Source organism: Nothobranchius furzeri, chromosome 2 (genome assembly GCF_043380555.1).
Source record: "Nothobranchius furzeri strain GRZ-AD chromosome 2, NfurGRZ-RIMD1, whole genome shotgun sequence".
In the NCBI taxonomy this organism is placed as follows: Eukaryota; Metazoa; Chordata; class Actinopteri; order Cyprinodontiformes; family Nothobranchiidae; genus Nothobranchius; species Nothobranchius furzeri.
The window spans coordinates 79,692,109-79,715,535 of record NC_091742.1 but is presented as its reverse complement, the minus strand read 5'-3'; the positions used below and the strand labels follow the sequence as shown (position 1 = coordinate 79,715,535).

Here is a 23,427-nt window from a genome sequence, read left to right as displayed (position 1 = left end):
TTCCAAAAGAAAACTCGTCGAACTGGAAGAAAAACCACCAGGACCAGTGGCAACCAGAAGATTTTGTGAAAAGTGGCGAACTGGAGAGGGCGGAGTCGTGAGACAATGGCTACATTATGATGGCCACGTAGCGTTGCTGGGTTTCACAGACAACTGTCCCTCGGCATTCTTCAAACATCCAAAACATGCCCATACTTCCGACTTTGTCTTCTTTGAGGGATAATAAATGTCCCGAGTGCCGTCTCCTCCTGCCATTATTTCAGCTTTAGCTTAAAGAAAGTTTTGGTCATAAACAAAAAAGTGCGCATGTGCCGCCGGCAACTTCCAGCAGATGATACGGTGGCTGGTAAGGGTCACCGCGCCTACACCGCAGCCACGGTAATCCACCGAGATATATATATTTTTTAAAACAAGACGGTTATTATTATTGTCTACTTTTTTACCGGGGTTTACTGCTACACCGGTTACCGTGACAACCCTGACACACTTTCAGATATTTTCTTGGTGCAGCTGTGTTCTCCAGAGATCAAGGACTATGACCCAAATGAGGCTGTAATGCTTTGGCACAAAGACAGTATCAGAAGCAGGAGGCCAGACTTCATGAACAGAGAAAACAAGGAGTCTGACTAGATTTCAATGAAAGAGTTCATAAAAACATCTCTAAAAATAAATAAATAGTAAAAATGACAAAAGAGTTGTTTTCCTTATTAATTGATGTTTTAATTATTTTGTCACTCTGTTTGGAATCAACATAATATAGAATAACATGCTTTAGGTAGATCTAAATCATTTAGAATTTTGACCGGTAAAAAATATGCTTGGCCGGTAGATTTTCATCATCTACCGGCCAACTTGGCCGGTGAGTAAAAAATTTAATTTCGGACCCTGGTTACACGTCACTAGGGATGGGTACCTTTGACATTTTAATCGATCCGGTACTAATTCCCGGTACCTACGAATCGATACCGGTACTTAACGGTACCAATTTTCGATACTTTTGGGTGTTTATTATATTAATTCTCTTTTATAATTAAATATATATTTTTCTCAATATATAACAATATTTGATATATATCACGATAAATAACATACAACTGTTTGTATTTTAACATCGTCCTTGTAGTTTTATAAGCTGATAATTAAAATGAAGCAAACATCTTTACTGTGAACTAAATTTACTGTGTATCTTCATTACTTTTGCCATCTTTGTTCATTTGATTTTTCCTACTGGGAAGTTAGAATTTCCGAGGAGAAAGCGAACGCACCATTAGCTGATAACAATGGTAGCAATCGAAGCGAACATACCAAGCTAACGTTATCTTAAACAGTTTATTTAGCTGCTGGAGCAGATTAAAACGATGATGCCTCAAACTTAGATCGTTGTCACTGGTTTCGTCTTCACCCAATCACCCGTCACATTTAGTAAAGTGAAGCCAAACTTTAGAGCGCGTTCATGTTCTTCTAGTTGGGAATTTGGAGTTCCGAGGAGAAAGCGAATACACCATTAGCGAAACGGAAGCTAACATATCAAGCTAATTATATTTACCTACCGGAGCAGATTAAGATGAGGATGTCTCACTTAGATCGTTGTCGCTGGTTTCATCATCATCATCCAGTTACCCATCACATTTAGTGAAGTGGACCCAAGCTTTAGCGTGCGTTCTTTCTACCATGCTGCTCTGTTTACAACTGGTTCGCAGCGAGCGACGACATAATGCTCTTGCGCATGCGCAGCTGTCTAGGCAAGTTCTCGTTATAATGGACGGGTACCGAAACGAGGCACCATTTGAAATGACGTGAATCGGTGCTTGGTCGGTACCTTAAAAAGTACCGAATTCGGTACCCATCCCTACACGTCACATGATCAGGAAGCAGAAAAGCTATGTGTTAGGAGATCGATTTGGGCCACTGCTGTAAAAAAAAGTGAGGCGAGAACCGGAAAAGCTTCTACCAATCACAATTCCACAACGGATATGAAAGAACGAATAACGCTCGAAACGCGCAGATTCTTCCTGATGTAAGAGGTGAGTCTCCACTTTGTTTTGGTAATTTTGGCGTTGACATCATCATAGAGCAATGTTCAGTGACTCTTAAAAAAACTGTAAAAATGCTGAAAAACGCTGGCAGCGAAGAGCTTTTCTGATCAAGAAACGGCTGGCAGTGAATGAGTTAACCAAAAAGAAAATTCTAATTTGTGGCGTGCATCCATAAAATAATCAATTTTTAGACTTCTTCTGTGTTCACAAATCAGTCAGTAAATCATACCTTAATCAGTCACATGCACAAACCACGGCCCATCGTCATTTATTGGACTAATGATGGACCAATGGAAAAACAGCCCAACCCTAGTGTGGGCTACCGGAGCTGCAATACTTACTCTGAACTGCGTGGCGCTAAAGAGTAGTATGTTTTTACACACTGGGCCTTTAAGCTCCAAACCACAGCGACATGTTGAAGCAACAGCAGTCGTACGTGCTGTCAGCGCCGCTGCTGTCGTGTCTGCAGCATGCTGTCTCCCCAACTATGATTGGTCAAATGATGATGTGTGACTGATGCTACAACAAAGGTAGGTTGTGAACAAGATGAAAACCTCTCCTGTCTCTGACTGATTCTCGTAGTGACTGAAACCCGACAGAAGACCAAATAGTTCCCACAACTTAATCTCACCGCTCCCCATGGGGACGGGTCAAATGCAGGACGTAACTTCACCAGTGTGTGACGATGACTTTGGGACTTTAACTCCCCTCAAAACAAAAAAATTCTTTGGATCAAAATGAGTCACCTGACCACTATACTTGGCTTCAAAAATCATTCATTGGAGAGATCTATTCACTCTAAAACTTCAAGGTTCTACAACAGTCTGTGAATGAGTGAATGACTGTGATGTAAAACGCTTTGGGGGGTTTTAGAACTCCAGTAGTGCTAAACATATACAGATCATTATTTTAAAGATTGAACCTCATTCTCATAATTTCACTGTAATGTCCCACCATAATGTAACCCAGTAGATAAAACGCCTTAATTTTATTTTATTTTTTGTATCAGCTTACTTCCATGCTTTCATTTCGGAAAATATTTTTAGTTTGAAAAGACTGAAGTGTAATTCCTTAGTTCGTTCCTGATTCCGGTTGGCGCTCCCGTCGAGTTAAACTTGCCCTCTCATTAGTTGAGAGTGGCGTTATTCCCGCCTTCCTACAAGGTGAACGACTCATGCGCCGTATTTTGCTCCTTGGAGAGCTGGAGGAAGATTGCAGAGGAGCCGCACTGAACCATATTTCAGGAGATTGAGTCAAGCCATACATACCTTTGATTGGGTGAGTTGCTATACAGAACAGAAGTTTAAGAGTATTTGTGTTTTCTAGACGGCTAATTTAGGTTATGTGTTATAGTGGGTTGCGTGGAGCCCACGCTAGAGAGACCAGGTGGCTGTGCTGGCGCTTCAAGCACGCTAATACCTCATCTCGGTGAGTTAACCCCATGTGCTCGCTAAGCTCTGCTAGCAACCTGCTAACTAAAGCTAATTGACTAATTGAGTTCATTTTAATGGATGTTAATGGTAAATCTGCTAACAGAAGGGAACAAATAATTATTTTTGTTTTATTTTTCCAAATGAATGTGAATATTGTGGATCTTAAGTGGCAGTTTTGTTGATTATCATATTGTTATTGTGTAATTTTTATATTATTCTATGGTTACACGCTAATCATAATCCTTGTTTAAAAAAACTGGTTAAAAACTGGAAAAAAAAGATTCAAACTATTAGTTACGTTAAACATGTTTCATGCATTGCCAAAATGTATTTTGAGAAAAGAAATGTACATGCATGTAAATGGTTACTATGGTAATTTGAAGGATGAAGAAAGAAAAGATTGTAAAAGCTATAGCTGTGAGAATAAGAGATGAGAATTTTATTTATCTGTATACAATAATTGCATTATTGTTGCGCAGGCTAGGTTTTTATGCTCGGTACAGGACTGAAGTGGATTGGAGTCCTGGATTCTCTCCGGATGGAGATGGTGAGTCTGTGCCCGAACTGAACTGAATCCCGATCAGGAGAACATCATTCTTCTATACTGAGCGAACATTCCAGTGGTAACCACTCAGACCACTGGACCTGAGTTTTACAAGACCGAGGAGACTTTCTTTTTGACTAGACTACGACCAAAAAGACTGACTTTGAACTCAACCCAACTAGGTTTACTGATATAGGGGGAAAGGCCCAATTGTTTAATTATATGTCTTTTGCAGCTGCTGTATTTTTTGTTCTATTTTCATATATCTATATAAAATTCCAAATCTGGTACAACTGTGTTTTTTTGCTCATTCTTTGGATCCAGCTATTCCATTTCCCACTCACTGGTAATTTGTAAGGTAATCCTGTTGGACCTAGAGTCTGGCCTATTTATTATTACTTTTTCAATAAGTGGTAACTTAATCTGACGCCAGGGTTACAATATACTGACAATATATTCATTCATTCATTCATCCACCAGTACCTGTGTCCATGCTGTCCAGGTCCAGGTGGTGAAGAACACACGATGAATCAGTCCCAGCTGCAGGAGAGCTGATTAAGATGCCGCTTCAGAACAACGCAGGAGATTAAAGATCCAAGGCTTTGGTTCCGGCCAAAGGAACAGCAGCAGATCCAGAGGGCAGGAAGTCTAGAGAAAAGATGTTCTGACCCACAACCTGATTCTGGAGCTCCGATTGTCACGAAGACCGCAGAATATCTTCTCTGGTTCTGGAAAGAACTCCACCAAGTTGTTGAGGAGGAGAAGGAAGTTTCCACAGCCTGGTGAGATTTCTGCACCAGCAGCAGCAGTTAGTCGCTTTAGCTGATCAACTCTCCCAGAGACTGAAGTGAAGACATTTTTACTGCAGAGCCTCAAATATTCTCCTCACACACCAGAACAACAACAAGCTAGCTCTGCTAGCAGCTTCTGGTTTCTGCTACTTCCGGTGGTCGGTGACCAGCGTAAAGGTGCACTACCGCCCCCTGTTGGAGCAGAATAAAACACACCTGGCTCTCACACATAACTTCCTCTGGTGGTTTTCAGACAAAACATTTGTCGTAATGTTTTTTTTAACGGTTTCGTCAAAAGCCCCCCCCAAAAAAACAAGTACACTACATTTTGTTATACTTCTGACCCATAACCTAATTGTTTTAGTGAAGGTATTTAGTACAGATTGCTGCGCTCAAAAGGAACAGGAAATGCATCCCAAGACGATTTGGTCATGATAAAATTCATTTCAGTTTATTTAAGAAGCACCAAATCACGACAAGAGTCGTCTGAAGGCACTTCACACAGTAAACATTCCAATACAGGTCAGTTCGTTAAGCCAATCAGAAAAAAAATCTTATGCAGTGGTGGTATGGGTTTGCTGGTACTAAACAGTATGTTAAGTTAAAAGATTAAAACAACGCCACCTTGGGAATTTCACCCAAGGAAAATAAAATTGGTACCTTTAGGCACACATAGGTTCAATGCTCTCAGAAAGGCGGCAGAAACGAGGTGTACGCAAAGTCCACAATTTTATTTTGTGTTTTGTTAAAAGGACAGCAATTTCAACTACTAATTTAAAAATAGAAAGGGAGAATTAAAACAAGGAAAAGAAAATAATTAGTGTTACCAGGCTGGAGCTTACCAAGGTAAGGTGGACCCACTGGAGGTTGTAGCAACAACACAAACTAAATACCAAAAATCACCCAAAGCACCAGTGAACAGTCACACAGATGTGAAGGGGGCCCACACCAACTCGCACACAGAAGAACCACCGCCACCACCCTTGGCTCCAGCCTGGGCAAAACAAAAGTTAAAAACCACAATAAAATAAACTCTGTTAAAATGTACAATAGTGCTCCAAAATCCTCATGCGTCAGAGGGGAGAGAAGATCTCCCTTTCCACTCCAACCAACACGCTGGGTGGGAGAATGTCTCGCGGAGGAGCACCAGCACTGGTTAAAATCCTCGGTTATGCTCTGAGTGAGCGGTGGCCCAAACAGCTCCCGATAGGTCGGTCCGCTCTGTCGAACCGCTCCTCGGTTGTGGAGGGAGAGGGGGGGTCACAACAGTGACTCAAAACACTTTGTCATAGCACCACAACACCTCGGGTCCTAAAAAAAACAAAAGGTAATAAACCTTATTAACCCAAGAAAAGAATATTCGTACTGAGCGTGCAGGGAGGGGGCGTGCCACACATATACACCACGCCGACAGCAGTAGATCACTTAGAAGGCAAGCACGCTTCTTTTCCAACAGCACGCGGTAACGTTACAGCTTTCGTCAGGCTTCCAAATGTCGCCTCTGTCTGTATATAGCCTATATCAGTTATCACCAATCTGCTTTTTAACAGCTGATCAGAATACTCACCGCGATCCACACGCATCCAGCTTACGCGACCACTGTTCCAAAATACAGCTACTGTTTCGTAGTGCAGCTACTTCCGTAAACAAGGGAGGAAACCAATAATACCTAGCTGCAGAAGTAGCCCCGGCCAAACACGCCCCCGGCACACACCCCACCAACACCCCCACCCCCACTCCGACAAAACACGCCCCCCTGTTGAGCTACCCCCGAGCTCAATAACGTTGGTTACGTATTGTAACCCCAGATTCTATGAGTCTAGTCGCAGCCCTTAAGCGAGCTGCTATTGGAAGGGTGATCTCAGCATCAGCCAATCATGAAGAGCTTAAATGTACGCCCACCACGTGGGCACCCCTTGTGGGTTATATAAGTGGAGCGACTCCACTGTTTGCCTCCGATGGCTCTTAGTCCTAACAGAACCAGTGGGGCCAAGTGGCTTAAGGGCTGCGACTAGACTCATAGAATCTGGGGTTACAATACGTAACCAACGTTCTATTTCGTCTAGTCTTAGCCCTTAAGCGAGCTGCTATTGGAATAATGCGCAGCTGGATGGGTTTACGCCACACTGGTTAGCTCAACCAATGGACACACCCAACATGTCTCCTTTTAGTGGGGGTAGCTCAGCCTCAGCCCAGGGCTTAAAAGGCTGAGGCAGCCAGAGAGAAGAGTGGGGCCACCACTAAAAAATATCATCCACAAGAGGATGAAATTCATTCAAGCAGGGCTGATGAGGTGCCATAATGCATTCACTCAGCCTGCTGAGGTCCAAGCACTGAACGAGTGATGGATCCTGAAGACACATCTCGTAAATAATAACGAGTAAAGGAACAGGGTGAAGCCCATGAAGCAGCCTGACAAATGACTGCCATTGACACACCACTGTGGGGCGCCACAGAAGAGGAAATCCCTCTGGCTGAGTGAGCCCTGAGTGTCTCAGGAGGATCCAGCCCCGATGATGTGTAAGCGAGTGAAACGGCGTCACATAGCCTGAGTCAAAGGTGCTGGGCCAACAGCGCTTGCCCAAGGGAAGACTCCCTGTAGTGCATAAACAGGCTTTGTGAGCGGCGAATCCCTGAAGTGCGTGACACATATCGTGCGAGCGCGCGCACCGGGCAGAGAAGAGGGGAAGCCGCCTCCTCCTCAGAATTATGGGGAGGAGGAAAAAGTCCAGCCAATGAAACTGACCTGGATTTGAAGGAAGTATTAATGTTTTTTGGGCACAAAGGCTGGGTTGGGGCAGAAAACAGCAGACCCGCCATCTTCCCGGATCCTGAGGCATGCGGGAGCCACTGAGAGGGCGGTTTGGTCGCTCACTCTCTTGACTAATGCCAGTGCCAGCAGCAAGGCAGTTGTAAGTGACAGGAACTTGAGTGAGACCTGGTCCAAGGGTTCAAATGGGGCTTTAGATAAGCCACGCAGAACCACCGTTAGATCCCACTGGGGAATTAGCGGGCGGGACACAGGTCTGTTCCTTCTGACACCTTTTAGAAAACGTTTTGTGAGGGGATGATTGAAAACAGACCTATCACCAAAACCCTGGTGACAGGATGAGATAGCTGCAGCATATGTTTTAATAGTGCTGAATGCGAGGCCCCTGTCCGTCCGTATCTGTAGAAACGCTAGGACATCCGCCAGCTGGCAGGAGAGCGCTTGAACATTCCGCTCTGCGCCCCAGTTCTAGAAAGCTGCCCATTTAGCAGCGTAAGATGCAACGGTAGAGGGCGCCCGCGCACTCTGAATCGTGGTGACCACACCATGCGGCAGCCCAGAAACCCTGAGCGTGACCGCTCAGCGGCCAGACCCACAGCCGATGGCCTATTTCCGGAGGATGTTTGATTATCCCATCCACCTGGGGAGAGGCGTCCTCCCTTCGCGGGAGTCTCCACGGGGAGCCGGACAGTAGCGCTTGCAGGTCCGGAAACCATGACGCGGACATGCGTCTGGGAGCCAAATTACCGAGAGCTGTTCTGACCGAACTCGGTCCAGGAGACGGGGAATCAGAGGGACTGGTGGAAACGCATAAAGGAGCGCTCGAGGCCCGGGCCGGTGTGAGAAGGCGTCCGCTCCGATCGGGGGGTGGTCCCGGAGACTCAGGGAAAACCACAGGCGACACTGAGCGTTTTCGCGAGCCGTGAACAGATCCACAGACGGTTCCCCAAACCTGATCCAGATCTGTGATATAAGTGCGGGATGCAGATGCCAGTCGGAGTCGCGGGGACCCCCTTCTCGACAGGATGTCTGCCGCTACATTCAGGATCCCCGGAATGTAGGTGGCACAGCAGGTGGACATGTGCCCAACACAGTAAATATGTGGCTATGCACAATAGAGGGGGGGATCGAACTCCCCCTTGGTGATTTATGTAGGCTGCCGCCACCTGCCTGTCTGTGTGAACTTCGACATGACGGCCATCGAGAAGGGCAGCGAAGTGTCTGAACACATTCCTCACTGTCATAAGCTCCAACACATTTATGTGCTCGTGCGTGTGGGAGGGCCAGCGATCTGCCGCGTATGGGACAAGCACGTGCCCTCCACCCCAGACAGTGACGCATCCGTAAACACAGATACGTGTGATGCAGGACGTCAGATGGGAATCCCGTGTGAGATGATGCAGGGATTCCCCCAGTGAGCGAGGTCCCCGCCCACTGAGGGGGGGAACCCTCAACATACGTCTCTTCTGACGCATCGGGTGTACCCAGAGGCGGATGAACCAACTTGCAGGCGCCTCGAGTGCAACAACCCCAGCTGCACCACCGAGTGGGCTGCAGCCATCATGCCCAGAAGTCTCATAACCAACAGGACTCTCACGATCTTGCGGGGTTGCACGCGGGAGATCACCGTGGTGAGATCTGCCGCTCTCACCGGCGACGAACGTGCTCTTATTAGGGAGGCATTCAGCTCCACCCCGAGAAACATAATCGACTGGGATAGAAGAATGGAGTTCTTCCCCCAGTTTATAGAAAACCCCAGGGTTGACAGATGCTCTGTTAAATTCCTGGTTTGCTCTGACGCCCCGCCCTCAGACCGGGCGCATCAGAGCAGATTGTCCCGGTAAAATAAAACCCTCGTTCCCGCCGTGCGCAGTGGCTGCAGCGCGGTCTCCAGACATTTGGAGAAAGTGCGCTGGGCTAGCGAGTAGCCAAAGGGAGGCATTCGTGCGCGTGTTCCGACAGCGGACGTGTGCTCGAGGTCACGTGAGCAACGTCTGAGGATTGGTTTCGCGCCCTTACCGCCGTCGCTCGTACCAGAGAACTGGGAGCGACCCATGGAGGGCTGTGCTTGAAAGGGCGAGTGTGAAACAGCTGGAAGAGGCTGATCCGCACTGCAGAGCGTGGAGTCCAAGGATGAAGGACGAGTGGGAGCTGGGCCTGTGCACGGGAACGACAAAGTGCCAGCGGATGAAGCCGCGCAATGTGCGCGCTTTGCGCGTGGTCGCGACAGCGCCATGACATCCCGTCCCACCCAACGTTGTGGGGGAAGCGGGATGAGTCGGGCCTGGCCGTAGGCTGGGGGTGGTGCGCAAATGGAGCGCACCCTTACAGCTAACCGTATAACATGACCGAGTCCGACTGTGTGAACATGCAGATGTGCTGCAGTGCTTGGTGCGGGGAACATCATGTGTGAGGATTCGGCAGAAGGTTCTGCAGAGGACTGTAGGATTGTGCTCTCGATGTGTCGTTTTTTGGGTTTTATTTCAAAACCAAATCATTCACAGAGTTAACATTGCAGCCATAAGCACACACATTCCCCCCATCGAGTCGTTTTCGTGGTCGTTTTCGGCGAGGTTCCTGTGACTGAGAATGCCAAGGCTGTCTCCTTCAGAACCGTTGGCCGCCAACTCCCTGGTACCGGCTCAGCGGGAGGCCGGCTCTGCGGGGCGGGTCGTGCAGCTGGGCGCATGGAGTTTCCTCGCCGTTCGTCCCATCCTCTGGGGGAACGGCCGGAGTGCGAGGCTGACCGAGAGTGGACCAGGTCTCGCACCGTGGCTGAAAGTTCAGGGGCTGAGCCCTCTAGATGACGCTCGTAAGATGGGGAGAACGTCAGAGGTGATGTAGCCTTCCAGCATCTCCCTGTGCAGGTGTTCAGGAATGGAGGGCAGGGCCTTGAGCCACAAGGCCGCTGGATAAGGGTCTGCCAGGCAGCAATGCGAGCAAAACCGGTGAGTACAGCAGCGCACAGATTGAGGATGGCATCAGCAGTTTTAGTAATGATGGTTTTTTGACTTGACAGAGTCAAGCTCCTCCACCATTTTGGAAACGCCAAAGGCGAGAAGGTGATGTTATTTCCTGCAGCGCCGGTCTGGAAGGCGCACTGGTGTGCGCGATCGGCGAGCCGCCTCAGCAGCTGGTCGTGCTTAGCGGGAACTGCTCGCGGTCCAGTGAGGTGGTTCTTGACGCCACGCAGCGAGGCCAAGTCCGGCTCCAGTGGGGGAACGGATGGCCAGTCCAGGTCGGAGAAGCCCTCGACCTTGGTAATGGGCGCATATGTGGAAATTGGCGCCTCGAGCCTGGCAGGCTCGGAGAAGGCGGCGGACCAGCAGCTCATGGCAGCGGGGAAGTGCGGCCAGACGGGTTCTGGACGGCGCGTCTGTGTTGCCCCGAAAATTCCCGCCAATTCATCTGCCTCAGGGGAGCCGGTTCTGGAACGGCTAGCCGCTTGCGGGTCGCAGCCGCGGAGATGATGGCGGGCAGCTCCTGGAGCAGTGGTCCAACTGCTGGCAGGGAGGAGCGAGAAGCCACTGGGGCAGAAGGACCCGCTGAGCGAGGCTCGTCGACCTCTGTGTTGTACAGGAGGGAATAATGGCTGCGGCAGCCAGCCTCGTCGTGCTCCTCACGAGGCTTCTCGACCTCCGTGTTGTACAGGAGGGAAAAAGGGCTATGGCAGCCAGCCTCGTGGTCGACCTCCGTGTTGTACAGGAGGGAAGAAGGGCTATGGCAGCCAGCTTCGTCGTACTCCTCGCTGTCGATGACATCGTCCAGTCAGACGTTGAAGAACCGTAACGCCTTGTCCAGCGAGTACGTGCCAGCCACCGGAATTTCCTCATCGGTGGAGGGGGTGAAGTACTCGACCCGGTGCACCTTTTCAGCCACGGGCAGAGCGGTACAAAACGGGCACGAGGCCTGGGGGTTAAGGCCAGGCCAGCGTGGTGAGCCCCGAGACAGACCTCACACTTGGCGTGCAGGTCGCCGCTGGAGATGAAGCCCGTCTGGCAGGCCGGGCAGGTCCTGGCGTCGCTTGACATGGTCGGTGAGTAGATTTTTCTTGTATATTTGCTCTTAAAGGAAGCTCTTAAGCTTGGCGTGAAGAGAAAACGGAGGCGAACAGTGGAGTCGCTCCACTTATATAACCCACAAGGGGTGCCCACGTGTTGGGCGTACATTTAAGCTCTTCATGATTGGCTGATGCTGAGATCACCCTTCCAATAGCAGCTCGCTTAAGGGCTAAGACTAGACGAAATAGAACGGCGGTGTCGGTACAAGATCTGCTCGGGGGGGGGGGTGTCAACCAAGATGGCCCTCTGAGTGGACGTGCGTCGCTGAGCTCCGCAAACCGAACTGTTTTCTATATAGTTAGAGTGAACAAACTGAACTTTCGCCTTTAGTTATCTGTCGCGTCTGTTTGGCTGCACTATGGCTACGTCTGCTGGTAAGATGAAACCCCAGGAGAGGAGGAAGAGTGATGTAAAGAAGGTGCTGATCAGCACGTGCTCTACTAACAAGGCTGCTATGCTAGCTCCCGCTGATCTGCCAGAGACCAACAACATGCTAATTGACAATATGCATGACTATCTCGAGTCAGATGCGGATCCACCGAAGGTCTCGTTACTGGAAGATAGTTTTCCGCCTCTCCCTGTCACCCCGGTCAACTCGCCTGCACCTAAATGGAGACGAGTGGAAGACTCGACAATGGATGCAATCCTCTCCCAGCTTTTCTCCCTCACACAGCTGATAAACAACAGGTCAGATGCATTGGAAAAGTTGGTGAGTGACAACTCCGCAGTGATTGCAGAAGTGAAGCTGGCAGTCACAGAAAACACCAAGCAAATTGCGGATGTTAAAGAATCCTTTAATGCTCTTTGTGTTGAAGTAAAAGAACTAAAAGGGAGAGTTGACCGCTGCGAAACTCTGTATAAAGATTGCAAAGTTAATTCTGATAAGACAGAGCAGCGTGTCTCTCAGCTCGAGGCTTACTCCCGACGCTGGAATCTCAAGCTCCACGGCTTAGAAGAGAAGGACCAGCAGGATCTACGACGAGAGATTATTCACATATGCCAGGGTCTGCTCCCTAAGGCCAAAACCAAGCTTCCGGATGCCATCGATGTCGTTCACCGCCTTGGCCCTAGGAAGCCCGGTGCTAATCAACCAAGAGGAGTCGTCATACGTTTTATCTCCAGGTACTACCGTGATGCTGTGTGGCGCTCCGCCAAAAACTCCACTTTCCTGAAGAGCAAGAGCTTGAAACTGGCGGAGGACTTGTCAGAAGAGGACAGAGAGAAAAGGAGGAAGCTGTGGCCCCTTGTTGACCAGGCGCGGAAAGATGGCAAGCTGGCTTTCTATGTAGGTGGTCGCGCCTTTGTGGGCGGAAAGGAAATTCTTCCTCCCTGAGACGCTGAATAGACTTTCCTAGCTAAGCGACATTTTTGTAAGGTTTACAGCCTGTTTGAATTTGGTAGCACATGTTCACAATCTTTTATAAGGTTTGCTGTTCTCAGACTCAGGTTGGTGCTTGTTGAGACCTTTATCTATTTTTGCATACGTGCTAGTTTTTCTGGTCTTGTAATTGTACTTTGTTTATTTTCCTTATGTCTTTGTCTATTATCTCTTTAAACACAAGAGGTTTGAGAAACCATCTAAAACGAAAGGCTATATTCTTATACTGCAAACAACTTAATACTGACTTTTGTTTTGTACAGGAAACACATTCAATTGAACAGGACACTAGGGGCGGATTTAGGACTGAAGAAGATCCGGGGCTTAACACACGCGCGCGCACACGCACGCGCGTGCACGCGCACACACGCGACACGCACTAGTCAACATCATATATATATATATATATATATATATATATATATATATATATATATATATATATATATATATATATATCTTGTACCACATAATTATTAATCTGAAGCTACATACAGTATTAAGCATATTCAGGGCAGAGTATTGTTCCTGTTAGTGTTTAGTGTGAGATGATAGTAAATATTCCCTTTCTTTCTCCAAAAACTTTACCTGATAGTAAGCTAACTTTAGGCAAACCAGCAGCACAACAAATATTTTCAAATAAGACTCACAAACCTGAGTCAGCACCAGTCTCATCAAAGCTGGGGTTCTGCCGCCGTACTTTTGGTCTAAAAAAACGTCCTTATGTCCATCTTCACTCATGCATTTCAGACAGAGTGTAGAAGAAGCCAGCTGCTGAAGGGCTTCTTCTTCAGTGGTGGAGGCTCAGGCAGGCTGTATACAAACTACTGCCAGCTGCGCCCTCTCTGTTGGACTTTGGTACTGAATGTTACTTCCGCGATTTAGATCCGGGGCTTATCATGAAAGATCCGGGGCTTCAGCCCAAGTAGCCGGGCCTAACGCCGCCCCTGCAGGACACCAACTTCTGGAAATCACAGTGGGGGGGCGACCTGTGGCCGTCTCATGGGTCAGAGCGTTCAGCCGGTGTTTGTGTTTTGAAAAACCGCTTTAGTGGAAAAGTTTTAAATTCTGAACGTGACAAAACCGGTCGTTACATATTGCTAGTCCTAGAGGTTGCCCATGTAAGTTATATTATAGTTAATGCTTATGGCTTCAGTTCGCAAGCAGAGAACATTGTTTTTTTTTTTTTTTGATAATTTGAAAGAACGTCTCCTTTACTGGTTATCTAAATACCCGAAAGCTTCTGTGGTTTTAGGCGGGGATTTTAATACTGTGTTAAGTAATCGCCTGGATAGGCTGCCTTCAAGGAATGAAGGCTCCTCTAATATTTATGTGAAGACATTCTTACAAAGCTTTGATTTAACTGATACATGGAGAGATACTCACCCGCTACAGAGATCATATACATGGAGCAACAAAACTTTATCAAAGCAGTCTCACATTGATCTCTGGCTTATATCCAAGGATTTGAAAAATGTGATTACAAATATTTTACCAGCACCCCTATCTGATCATAAGACTATTCAAATTATCATTCCTTCTCTTTCTCCTGGTCCTCCTAAAACCTCTTATTGGAAATTAAACAGTACAGTCCTTAAACACAAGGAAGTGACCTCTAAGATTGAGCGTTTCATTCGACTATATTGGGACAAAGCTCAAAATGAAAATCTCTTTAGCACTAACTGGGAGTTATTGAAGTACGAAATTGCAAAATTCCTTAGAAAATATAGTAGTGATTTAGCTAAAAAAAGGAGATTAGAGGAAAACGACACTATACTTAAAATTGCATTCTTAACTTCTAAGTCATTAGATGCACTCACTGAGTCAGAACAGTTGGAGCTTACCAATCAGCAGCTCAAGTTAGATGAGATATATAAACGCAAAGCGCAAGGTGCCTTTGTTAGATCTCGTCGCAAGTGGCTCGAAGAGGGCGAGCAGAACTCTGCATATTTCTTTAGCCTAGAAAAGCAGCAATCTAGAATTAACTCCATTCAGCAATTAAGAATTGATGGAACAATCATTGATGACCCAAAGAAAATTTCTCAGTATTGCGCCAAGTTTTATAGTGATCTTTACAGCTCAAGATATTGCTCTCAGGAAGCTTCTACCTTTTTTAATTCTGTCCCTAATATTAATCAGATTTCTGAAGCTGACTCCGATTTTTGTGATGCCTCTATTTCACTGAAGGAAATTACTAATGCTATTAACCAGCTAAAAATAAACAAATCACCTGGAACGGATGGCTTTACTGCAGAATTTTACAAGCAATTTTCTCAGAGCCTAGCTCCATTTTTGAAACGTTCTGAAGCAACGTCGACGCTGATTGGATACATTCCCATTCCTACCCTTTGATTTTCTTGTCAGCAATTGGACAACTGGTCCCGTCTTGTTTGGGCGATTGAAAAACAGCACACAGTCTCCACCGCTCGGCAGACCAATATAGATATATATATGATTTATTTTTGTTACAAAACACACAATTAACTTAGAATATGTGATTATTGTTAATTTTATTTGTTTATTTTTTAAAATAAAAATTAAAAACACAGGGGAAACTGGGAGGGCGACGCCCTATCGCCCTCTACTGGCCAGCCGCCACTGCGTCTGTCCTAACCACCGACGCATTTTATCCAACTTCGCCGTCCAGTTCTGATTTTTCTTTGTCTTCGCTCTTCATCACGTATTTTTTGCTTGTGTTTTCAGGCGTTTCTGGTGTCGCACTCTCATTGTTGATTGGACCAAATTGCACAGCAGACAGAAGCGTGCCTGTGCGCTGCAGCCAATAGGCATCTAAAACGTCACAAATAGCAACGGTTACGGTAGTGTCGTGACTCGTCTTCGAGGAGGGGAAGAGGGGGCAAATGACCCAGCTCTCAATTCAGGGGCTGTGTCTCAATTCAGGGTCTGCATCCTACGTCGGCCGGATTCGTCGGCCGGTTACGTCACAGCGCCGCGACTAGGCCTGTCCCAATTCGAAGACTCCTTCAAATGCGGTCGACGAATGCGGCCTTCTTTTCGCCTGAATGAAGGATGGGTCCGGTGTATCCTTCAATAGGTAGCATTTCCCAAGATGCCTTGCGGGCCGGCCGGCAGAAAAACTTAAAAACAATGGCGGACAGTGAAGCGGGAGCTGTCGGAGAGGATTGTGCATATAAATGTCAGTATAAACTTGAAAACTGTTAGGTTAAGGGCTTTTTGTGATACATGAACATTATTTTAGTTAGAAATGTAACAGTAAAAGTGCTTGTATTGCGGTCTCGGCTCGTATGTTCGGCCGCGCTCGGTGTCGTACTTCTCCCACTACGTTATCCCCTGATTTTAATAGAAGTTTGTATTTTAGGGACAAAAGAGAACACCAGGGAATTTATTAAACTTAGGGCGGAGATGGACCACATGATCACCGGAGCAAAGTATTCGGCGGCTGTGGCATGGAGGTACAATAACATCTCATATTTTAAAAAACTCGTTTGAGTTTTTTTTCTGCGAAAACATGAAAGGAATAACCAGTTGTCCTCTTTTCTCTATCAGTTTTTTTTCTTACATGTTTGTTAAGACTATTCTGGAGAAAATGGGCATCCAGGGGAAGGTGACAGCGATGACCAGCTTCTGGAGCTGATCAGGGAGGACATGAGGCTGCAGAGGGAGGCAGAGCAGCAGAGGGCACAGGAGAGAAGGGAGAACTTTGACAGCTTTTTACTTTGCTAGAAAAAAATGGTTAATAAAGATTAAACATGTACATATAAAAGAAATATCTAAATAAAATCAGTTCTGCATTAAACTCTTGGATTTTATTTTTGTATACAAATGAGAATTGTTTACTAGAGGGTATCTGCTGGGTCTTGAAAAGTCTTAAAAGGTGATAAATGGGTTTTGGTCAAATTAAGACCTCTTAGAAAGTATTAAAAACTATTATCACATCTTTGCTCAGGCTCAGCTTGTCTAAAGTATTTTCTCTGAATTAGCTCTCCAACAGTCAAGGCAATGATTAACCCCCAGAGACCCACGGTTGTAATATTACAACATCAGATTTAAGTCTACAAAAATAAACCTTCCCCATTTTTTTTCTTTTTAAAACCACATTTACATTGCTAATAGGTCCTATTGTTCAGTTCTGCAACACTATTGGCTGTTAAAATGTGTAAATAGGCCCGTTTATCTGGCCTCCTAGAACAACATGTGAAAGGTTAAAAAAATATTTTGCAGTTGTTTTCTAAATTTGGGTTTCTGGGGGTTAAAAAGCTAAATAAAACGTCGAGCTCCATCGTTTAAAGTTTCTTCTACCTTCTGCCCAGCGGTTCCACGGTTGCTAGGCGACGGAACGTTCGCCGAGGGAGTTCATGAAGGCTAGGCCTGTCCAAATTCACAGCCGTTAACATCCGGTCTACCTGGCCGACGGAGGACGCAGCCCACGTCGGCCGGGTGGGCTGGGTCCTTCGAAGGATGCAGACCCTGAATTGAGACACAGCCAGGGTCTGCATCCTTCGAAGGACCCAGCCTACTCGGCCGACGTGGGCTGGGTCCTCCGTCGGCCGAGTAGACCGGATGTTAACGGCTGTGAATTTGGACAGGCCTAGCCTTCATGAACTCCCTCGGCGAACGTTCCGTCGCCTAGCAACCGTGGAACCGCTGAGCAGAAGGGAGAAGGAACTTTAAATGATGGAGCTCGACGTTTTATTTAGATCTTTAATCATTTCCTTGACTGTTGGAGAGCTAATTCAGTGAAAATACGTTCGACAAGCTGAGCCTGAGCAAAGATGTGATTTTAGTTTTTAATACTTTCTAAGGGTCTTAATTTGACCAAAACCGATTTATCACCTTTTAAGACTTTTCAACACCCAGCGGATACCCTCTAGTAAACAATTCTCATTTGTAAACAAAAATAAAATTCAAGAGTTTAATGCAGAACTGATTTTATTTAGATATTTCTTTTATATGTACATGTTTAATCTTCCTTAACCATTTTTTTCTAGCAGTAAAAAGCTGTCAAAGTTCTCCCTTCTCTCCTGTGCCCTCTGCTGCTCTGCCTCCCTCTGCAGCCTCATGTCCTCCCTGATCAGCTCCAGAAGCTGGTCATCGCTGTCACCTTCCCCTGGATGCCCATTTTCTCCAGAATAGTCTTAACAAACATGTAAGAAAAGAAACAGGAAGAGAAAAGAGGACAACGGGTTATTCCTTTCATGTTTTCGCAGAAAACAATGAACTGAAACCAGTTTTTAATATGAGATGTTATTGTACCTCCATGCCACAGCCGCCGAATACTTTGCTCCAGTGATCATGTGGTCCATCTCCACCCTAAGCTTAATAAAGTCCATTGTTTTCTCTTTTGTCCCTAAAATACAAACTTCTATTAAAATCAGGGGGAAAACGTAGCGGGAGAAGTACGACACCGAGCGGCCGAACATACGAGCCGAGACCGCAATACAAGCACTTTTACTGTAACATTTCTAACTAGAATAACGTTCATGTATCACAAAAAGTCCTTAACCTAACAGTTTTCAAGTTTATACTGATATTTATATGCGCAATCCTCTCCAACAGCTCTCGCTTCGCTGTCCGCCGGCCGGCCCGCAAGGCATCTTGGGAAATGCTACCTATTGAAGGATACACCAGACCCATCCTTCATTCAGGCGAAAAGAAGGCCGGATTCGTCGACCGCATTTGAAGGAGTCTTCGAATTGGGACAGGCCTAGTCGCGGCGCTGTGACGTAACCGGCCGACGAATCCGGACGACGTAGGATGCAGACCCTGAATTGAGACAGCCAGTGGCTGTGTCCGAATCCAGAGGAAGGATGCTTGTGAGAGTGCATTTTGAGGTCGATGACGTCAAAGCGCAGCGATGAGTACTGTCCGAATTCCAAGAATACTCATTCTCGCGTCCTCAAACGCGTCCTCGCTCCACCCACATTTCGAGGATGGGTCTGATGGATCCTCACAGGAGCAAGGGTATCCCAGCATGCTTTGCGCGCCGGCCGCTGGACTCGACACTCGCAACAAAGGCGGAAGGAGCGGGACAGCAGTACAGCTTAAAATGTAAGTTAGTTAAAAAAATAGCGGTCAAAAAAATAAAATACATGTTTGGGCACTTTTGGTTTGTTTTTTTTATAAGATCTAATACCGCAAATTGTTTTTTTTTCATGTAATTTAAGGATAAAACATGCCCCACCGAAAACCAGCTTGAATGTTTAATAGGAAAAAACCCACCGTAAACTAGCTTGATCCCAGCAGGCTTTTAAAAAGAAAATAGCGGTAGAAAACTAAGCTGAAAGCGGTTCTGTTTATAGACATTTTTCGTATGTATAAGTACATTTTAAGCAGAAATCAGCGAGAACGAGCTTGTATGGTGGTCCCGTCATAATTCCTGTGTGTGTGTGTTTATTTAGCAAATAAAGCTTCTCATCATTTGTTTTAAGGTTAACACCCCACCGTAAACTTGCTTGAAAGTCTAATAGGAAAAAACTCACCGTAAAAGAGCTTGCATCTTATGTAATCATGTAATGAACGCCAAAAATAACAAAAACTAAGTTTAATGTTTATTTAAGTTAATTTTTAAGAAACCACATTACTGATTAAATTTTTTTAATTTCATTTTAGGCGGAAAAAAACACAGAACACAATTTTCATCTCCCATGTTGATAAATTAAAATATTGTTTATTGCATGTTTTATCAACTATGATTTATAATCTGACTTTGTTCTTCTATTCCTCTCTATTCTTATCCAGAACCAGTACCTTTAAGGAGCATCTGTAATTTCATTATGCCCACAGTTTTCTCTGTTGTTAAATGACAATAAAGCCTTGTAATTCTCATTCCCTTTGTCTGTAGGACTGCAAGAATCCAGGGTCAGGAGAGGGAGTCAGCGGAAAGCCCATTGCTGAAACCTGGCCCTGGTTTGTCCCCATGGACGAGGTGCTGGGACAGAGGCCTTCCACTATGCCTCCTGTCCTTATTGCTTCCATTCCCGAGGACACTCCAGGGCCAAGTGCAGCAGTGGGTGAGACAGAGGACAGGGAGAGTGGTGGAAGGAAGCCGGACTCCTCATCAGGGAGAAAAAGGAGAAGGGCTGATGAGCTCCTTGACCTGATCAGGGAGGACATGAGACAACAGAGGGAAGCGGAGGAGAGGAGAGAAAGAAGGATGGACAGATTTTTAGCATTGATGGAAAGGATGGCAGAGAAATGGGGTTTTTTTCTTTTAGTTTCTTCTGGTTCAGGTTCTATATATGTGTTTGAATGTTTTTGTTATTTGTTTAAATGTAATAAAATTTCTATTAATTGATAACTCTTTTTTGATCATTAACAGTTTTATTATTCAGTTTTTAACAAGTAACAACATAGTAAATAAATTGTAAGGGAACACTGTAAGGAATAAAAGTAAAGATAAAAGTAAAATCTAAACAGTAAACTTGGAAAGCAGGGAGTCTTTGGTGGTGTTGCTAAATCTACTAAACATGGATCGAGGTGGATGGAGTGCAGGAACCGAGATCCGTGGCTGAACGTTTCTGGTTGGCAAGTGGAACATCAGACAGAGTGGTCTGCAGAGGGTGCTTCTGGATGCCTCATCTCACTGACCACTGCATCGTCCATCAAAAGGGTTTGCTGGGCTGGCTCAATCGACGGCTGTCACATCACTAACATTCAGATATATGCATAAAAGGAGATCATGAGTATAATACTTGTAACTCTTGCAGATAACAGGACTAAATGATTTTTAAACTTTAAATACAAAGGCCGGTGACGTTTATTGAGCCGTCGCAGCTCCTCAAAAACCACAAATAAAATGAAATATTGCTGTGGATCCATTTTCAACGTTGCTACTAGCTTGTTAGCCTGTTTGCCGCCGTCACGGTAGCTAGGCAACTTGACCTGGGGGCGGGAATAAAAACGAGGCTAGTACTGTCCGAATTCAGAGCCGCTGACTTCCGGTTTTAGCGGTCTTGCAAGGACCAGGCCTTGCTAGACCGGCGAGGACCCGTACTCACAAGCATCCTACCTCTGGATTCGGACACAGCCAGTGTCTCTGACATGAATTGCTTGGTTGCCTCACGGATCACAGGCCAAACTGGGTTTTTAGACAAATGCAAGACAACCACAAGTTGTTGTATTTTCTTTTATCGCAGCAAAACATTTATTGCTAAACTATGTTAGAATGTTTTTAAGAGGCATGAAAAAATGTGTTATGCTAGTTTGTTTAGCAGAAAAATGTATTTTTAGAATCTGTTAGTAACTTGTCTTTGTTTTGTCTCCATCTGCTGGCAGATGTTTTGTTTTGCTTTATCATTTAGATATTTTTATGCAAAATCCCCAAAAGATGTAAATGTAAAGGTAATTTTCAGACTAATTTAGTCATTTTTTCTTCAGTTGTTTTGAGGTCTAAATTTGCACAGAAACTCTATTTATACTACATTTTCTATTAATATTGTATAAATGTCCTTTTCTTGTTTGTGGGCATTTTTTAAATGATGAAGCTGTTTGTGCTTCATGCTATTCTATTTTTATTTTAGCCAGTTTGTTACATAGTCTAGCTCATGTCATTATTCAAATTTTCTTATTTTGCTTTAATTTGTGGATTGTTTGCCAGAGTTAGGCACCAGCTCTCCATGACCCGTATGAGGATTAAGTGGTATAGAAAATGAGTGAGTGAGTTTGTGGGCTATTTTTGTGGTTGCATTACCCTTTATAATAGTTAAATTGTCTCATGTTGTCCCCTTTGCAGCTCCCTTAACACAAAAGACAGAAGTTTTGACATTTTAAACAATAACCTCTGAACTTTAGTTACAGTTGCATTTCTCACTTGTGTATACCACGAGCTAAGTGTGATCAGATGGAATTCTTGTGTTAGGTGTGTTTAAAGACCATTCAGCATAACAAACAAGTGGTTTTTCAGGGTTGTGTTTGAGCTATAAAATGTTTAACTTGTTTTTTCATAAAGCACCTAATTTCTGTTGGCTTTGATCACATTTCTGACTAATACTGCAGTTTTCTGACAGTCGGACAGATGGACGACAGAAACACAAACACTTCTTGTTTTTGTCCAACAGGACAGTTACGTTACGGGAACATGACCCGGGTGTATTACAGAGAAGCTGTGGGAGCTCTGGTGGTCTTCGACATGACGAGGCTGTCCACGTTCCAGGCTGTCCTCAAGTGGAAAGGAGATCTGGATTCAAAGATACTGAATTTGCTGCAGTAGACTGTTGTGTCCACTTGGGGGCAGACTAGACTCAACCTGTGGCAGTTCCAAGCAAGTCTGCTGTTCCACCAGGTCACCCTGAGCAATGGAAGGCCAGTTCCAGCGGTTCTGTTGGCCAACAAATGTGACCAGCGTAGTCACGGTTTGTGTCCCAAACTTCCCAAACTGGACAGCTTCTACCAGGAGCACGGGTTTGTTGGCTGGTTCGAAACCTCTGCCAAGGCAAGACGCAGCTTTTATTTTCAGACAGAAAATTGGGCATTTGTTTGTGCTTAATCAGAATCAGAATCAGAAAAGGTTTATTGCCATTGTCAGTGAACAAACAGTTCACAAACTAGGAACTTGCTTCGGTACTAATGTGCTACATATAAAATGAATAATAAAATTCAAAAAATAGAATAAAGTAGAATAAAATATAATAAAACTAGCATAAAACATTCAGCTATAAAAAAAAGGCAGGTAATGGTAATATGGCCGATAACGTGACGTTATGTCAAGTACAGCAGACGAGCATGGTTGTGTATTTATAAGCTGTTCACAAGTCTAACGGCAGATGGAAAGAAGCTGTTCTTATGGCGGGAGGTTCTGGTCTGGATGGACCGTAACCTCCTGCCTGAGGGAAGCGGCTCGAGAAGTCTGTGACCCGGGTGAGAAGGGTCAGCTGCTATCCGGCCTGCACGCCCCTGAGTTCTGGAGACTTACAGGTCCTGGAGAGATGGAAGGCTGCAGCCAATCATCTTCTCAGCAGAGCGCACAATGCGCTGCAGTCTATGTTTGTCCCTCACTGTGGCTCCAGCGTACCACACAGCGATGGAGGAGGTGAGGATGGACTCAATGATGGCCGTGTAAAACTGCACCATCATCTGGGCCGGCAGCTTGGCCTTTTTCAACTGCTGCAGAAAGTACATCCTCTGCTGGGCCTTTTTGAGCAGGGAGCTGATGGATGGCTCCCACCTAAGGTCATGTGTGATGGTGGTTCAGAGGAAGCGGAAGGAGTCCACAGTGGTGACGGGGGTGTCCCTCCCACTGTGACCCCGCGAGGAAAGTTGACCATTGAGCAGGGCTGATGGTTTATCCCTTGGGTCCATGTGGCAGGGGTGAGGAGTGAGCACAACCTCACCCCTGCCACCTCTCAAGGGATAAACCATCAATCCTGCTCAATGGTCAACTTTCCTCGCGGGGTCACCCATAAAGACAGTGGGAGGGTAAAAAGTGTTCAAGTTA

The 23,427-nt window shown here is 45.7% G+C and overlaps 1 protein-coding gene and 1 long non-coding RNA gene across 3 annotated transcripts in view; one reads left to right on the top strand and one right to left on the bottom strand.

The window, feature by feature from the left end:
- LOC129165500 (zinc finger protein 883-like) overlaps positions 1-23,427 on the bottom strand; it is a 149,659-nt gene that overhangs the window by 62,015 nt on the left and 64,217 nt on the right. Inside the window, exon 1 of one of the 2 annotated variants that reach the window (XM_070548032.1) lies at positions 4,497-4,979. The exons of the other annotated variant lie outside the window; for it this stretch is intronic. Within the exon in view, the coding sequence (XP_070404133.1) occupies positions 4,497-4,506 (10 nt within the window). The 5' untranslated portion in view covers positions 4,507-4,979. Of the gene's footprint in view, positions 1-4,496; positions 4,980-23,427 lie in introns of those variants that run through there. 2 annotated transcript variants of the gene reach the window in all.
- On the top strand, positions 15,909-16,794 carry LOC129165512 (uncharacterized). Its single transcript, XR_008564809.2, has 2 exons — positions 15,909-16,447; positions 16,567-16,794. It is a non-coding gene; the product is annotated as an uncharacterized lncRNA (long non-coding RNA).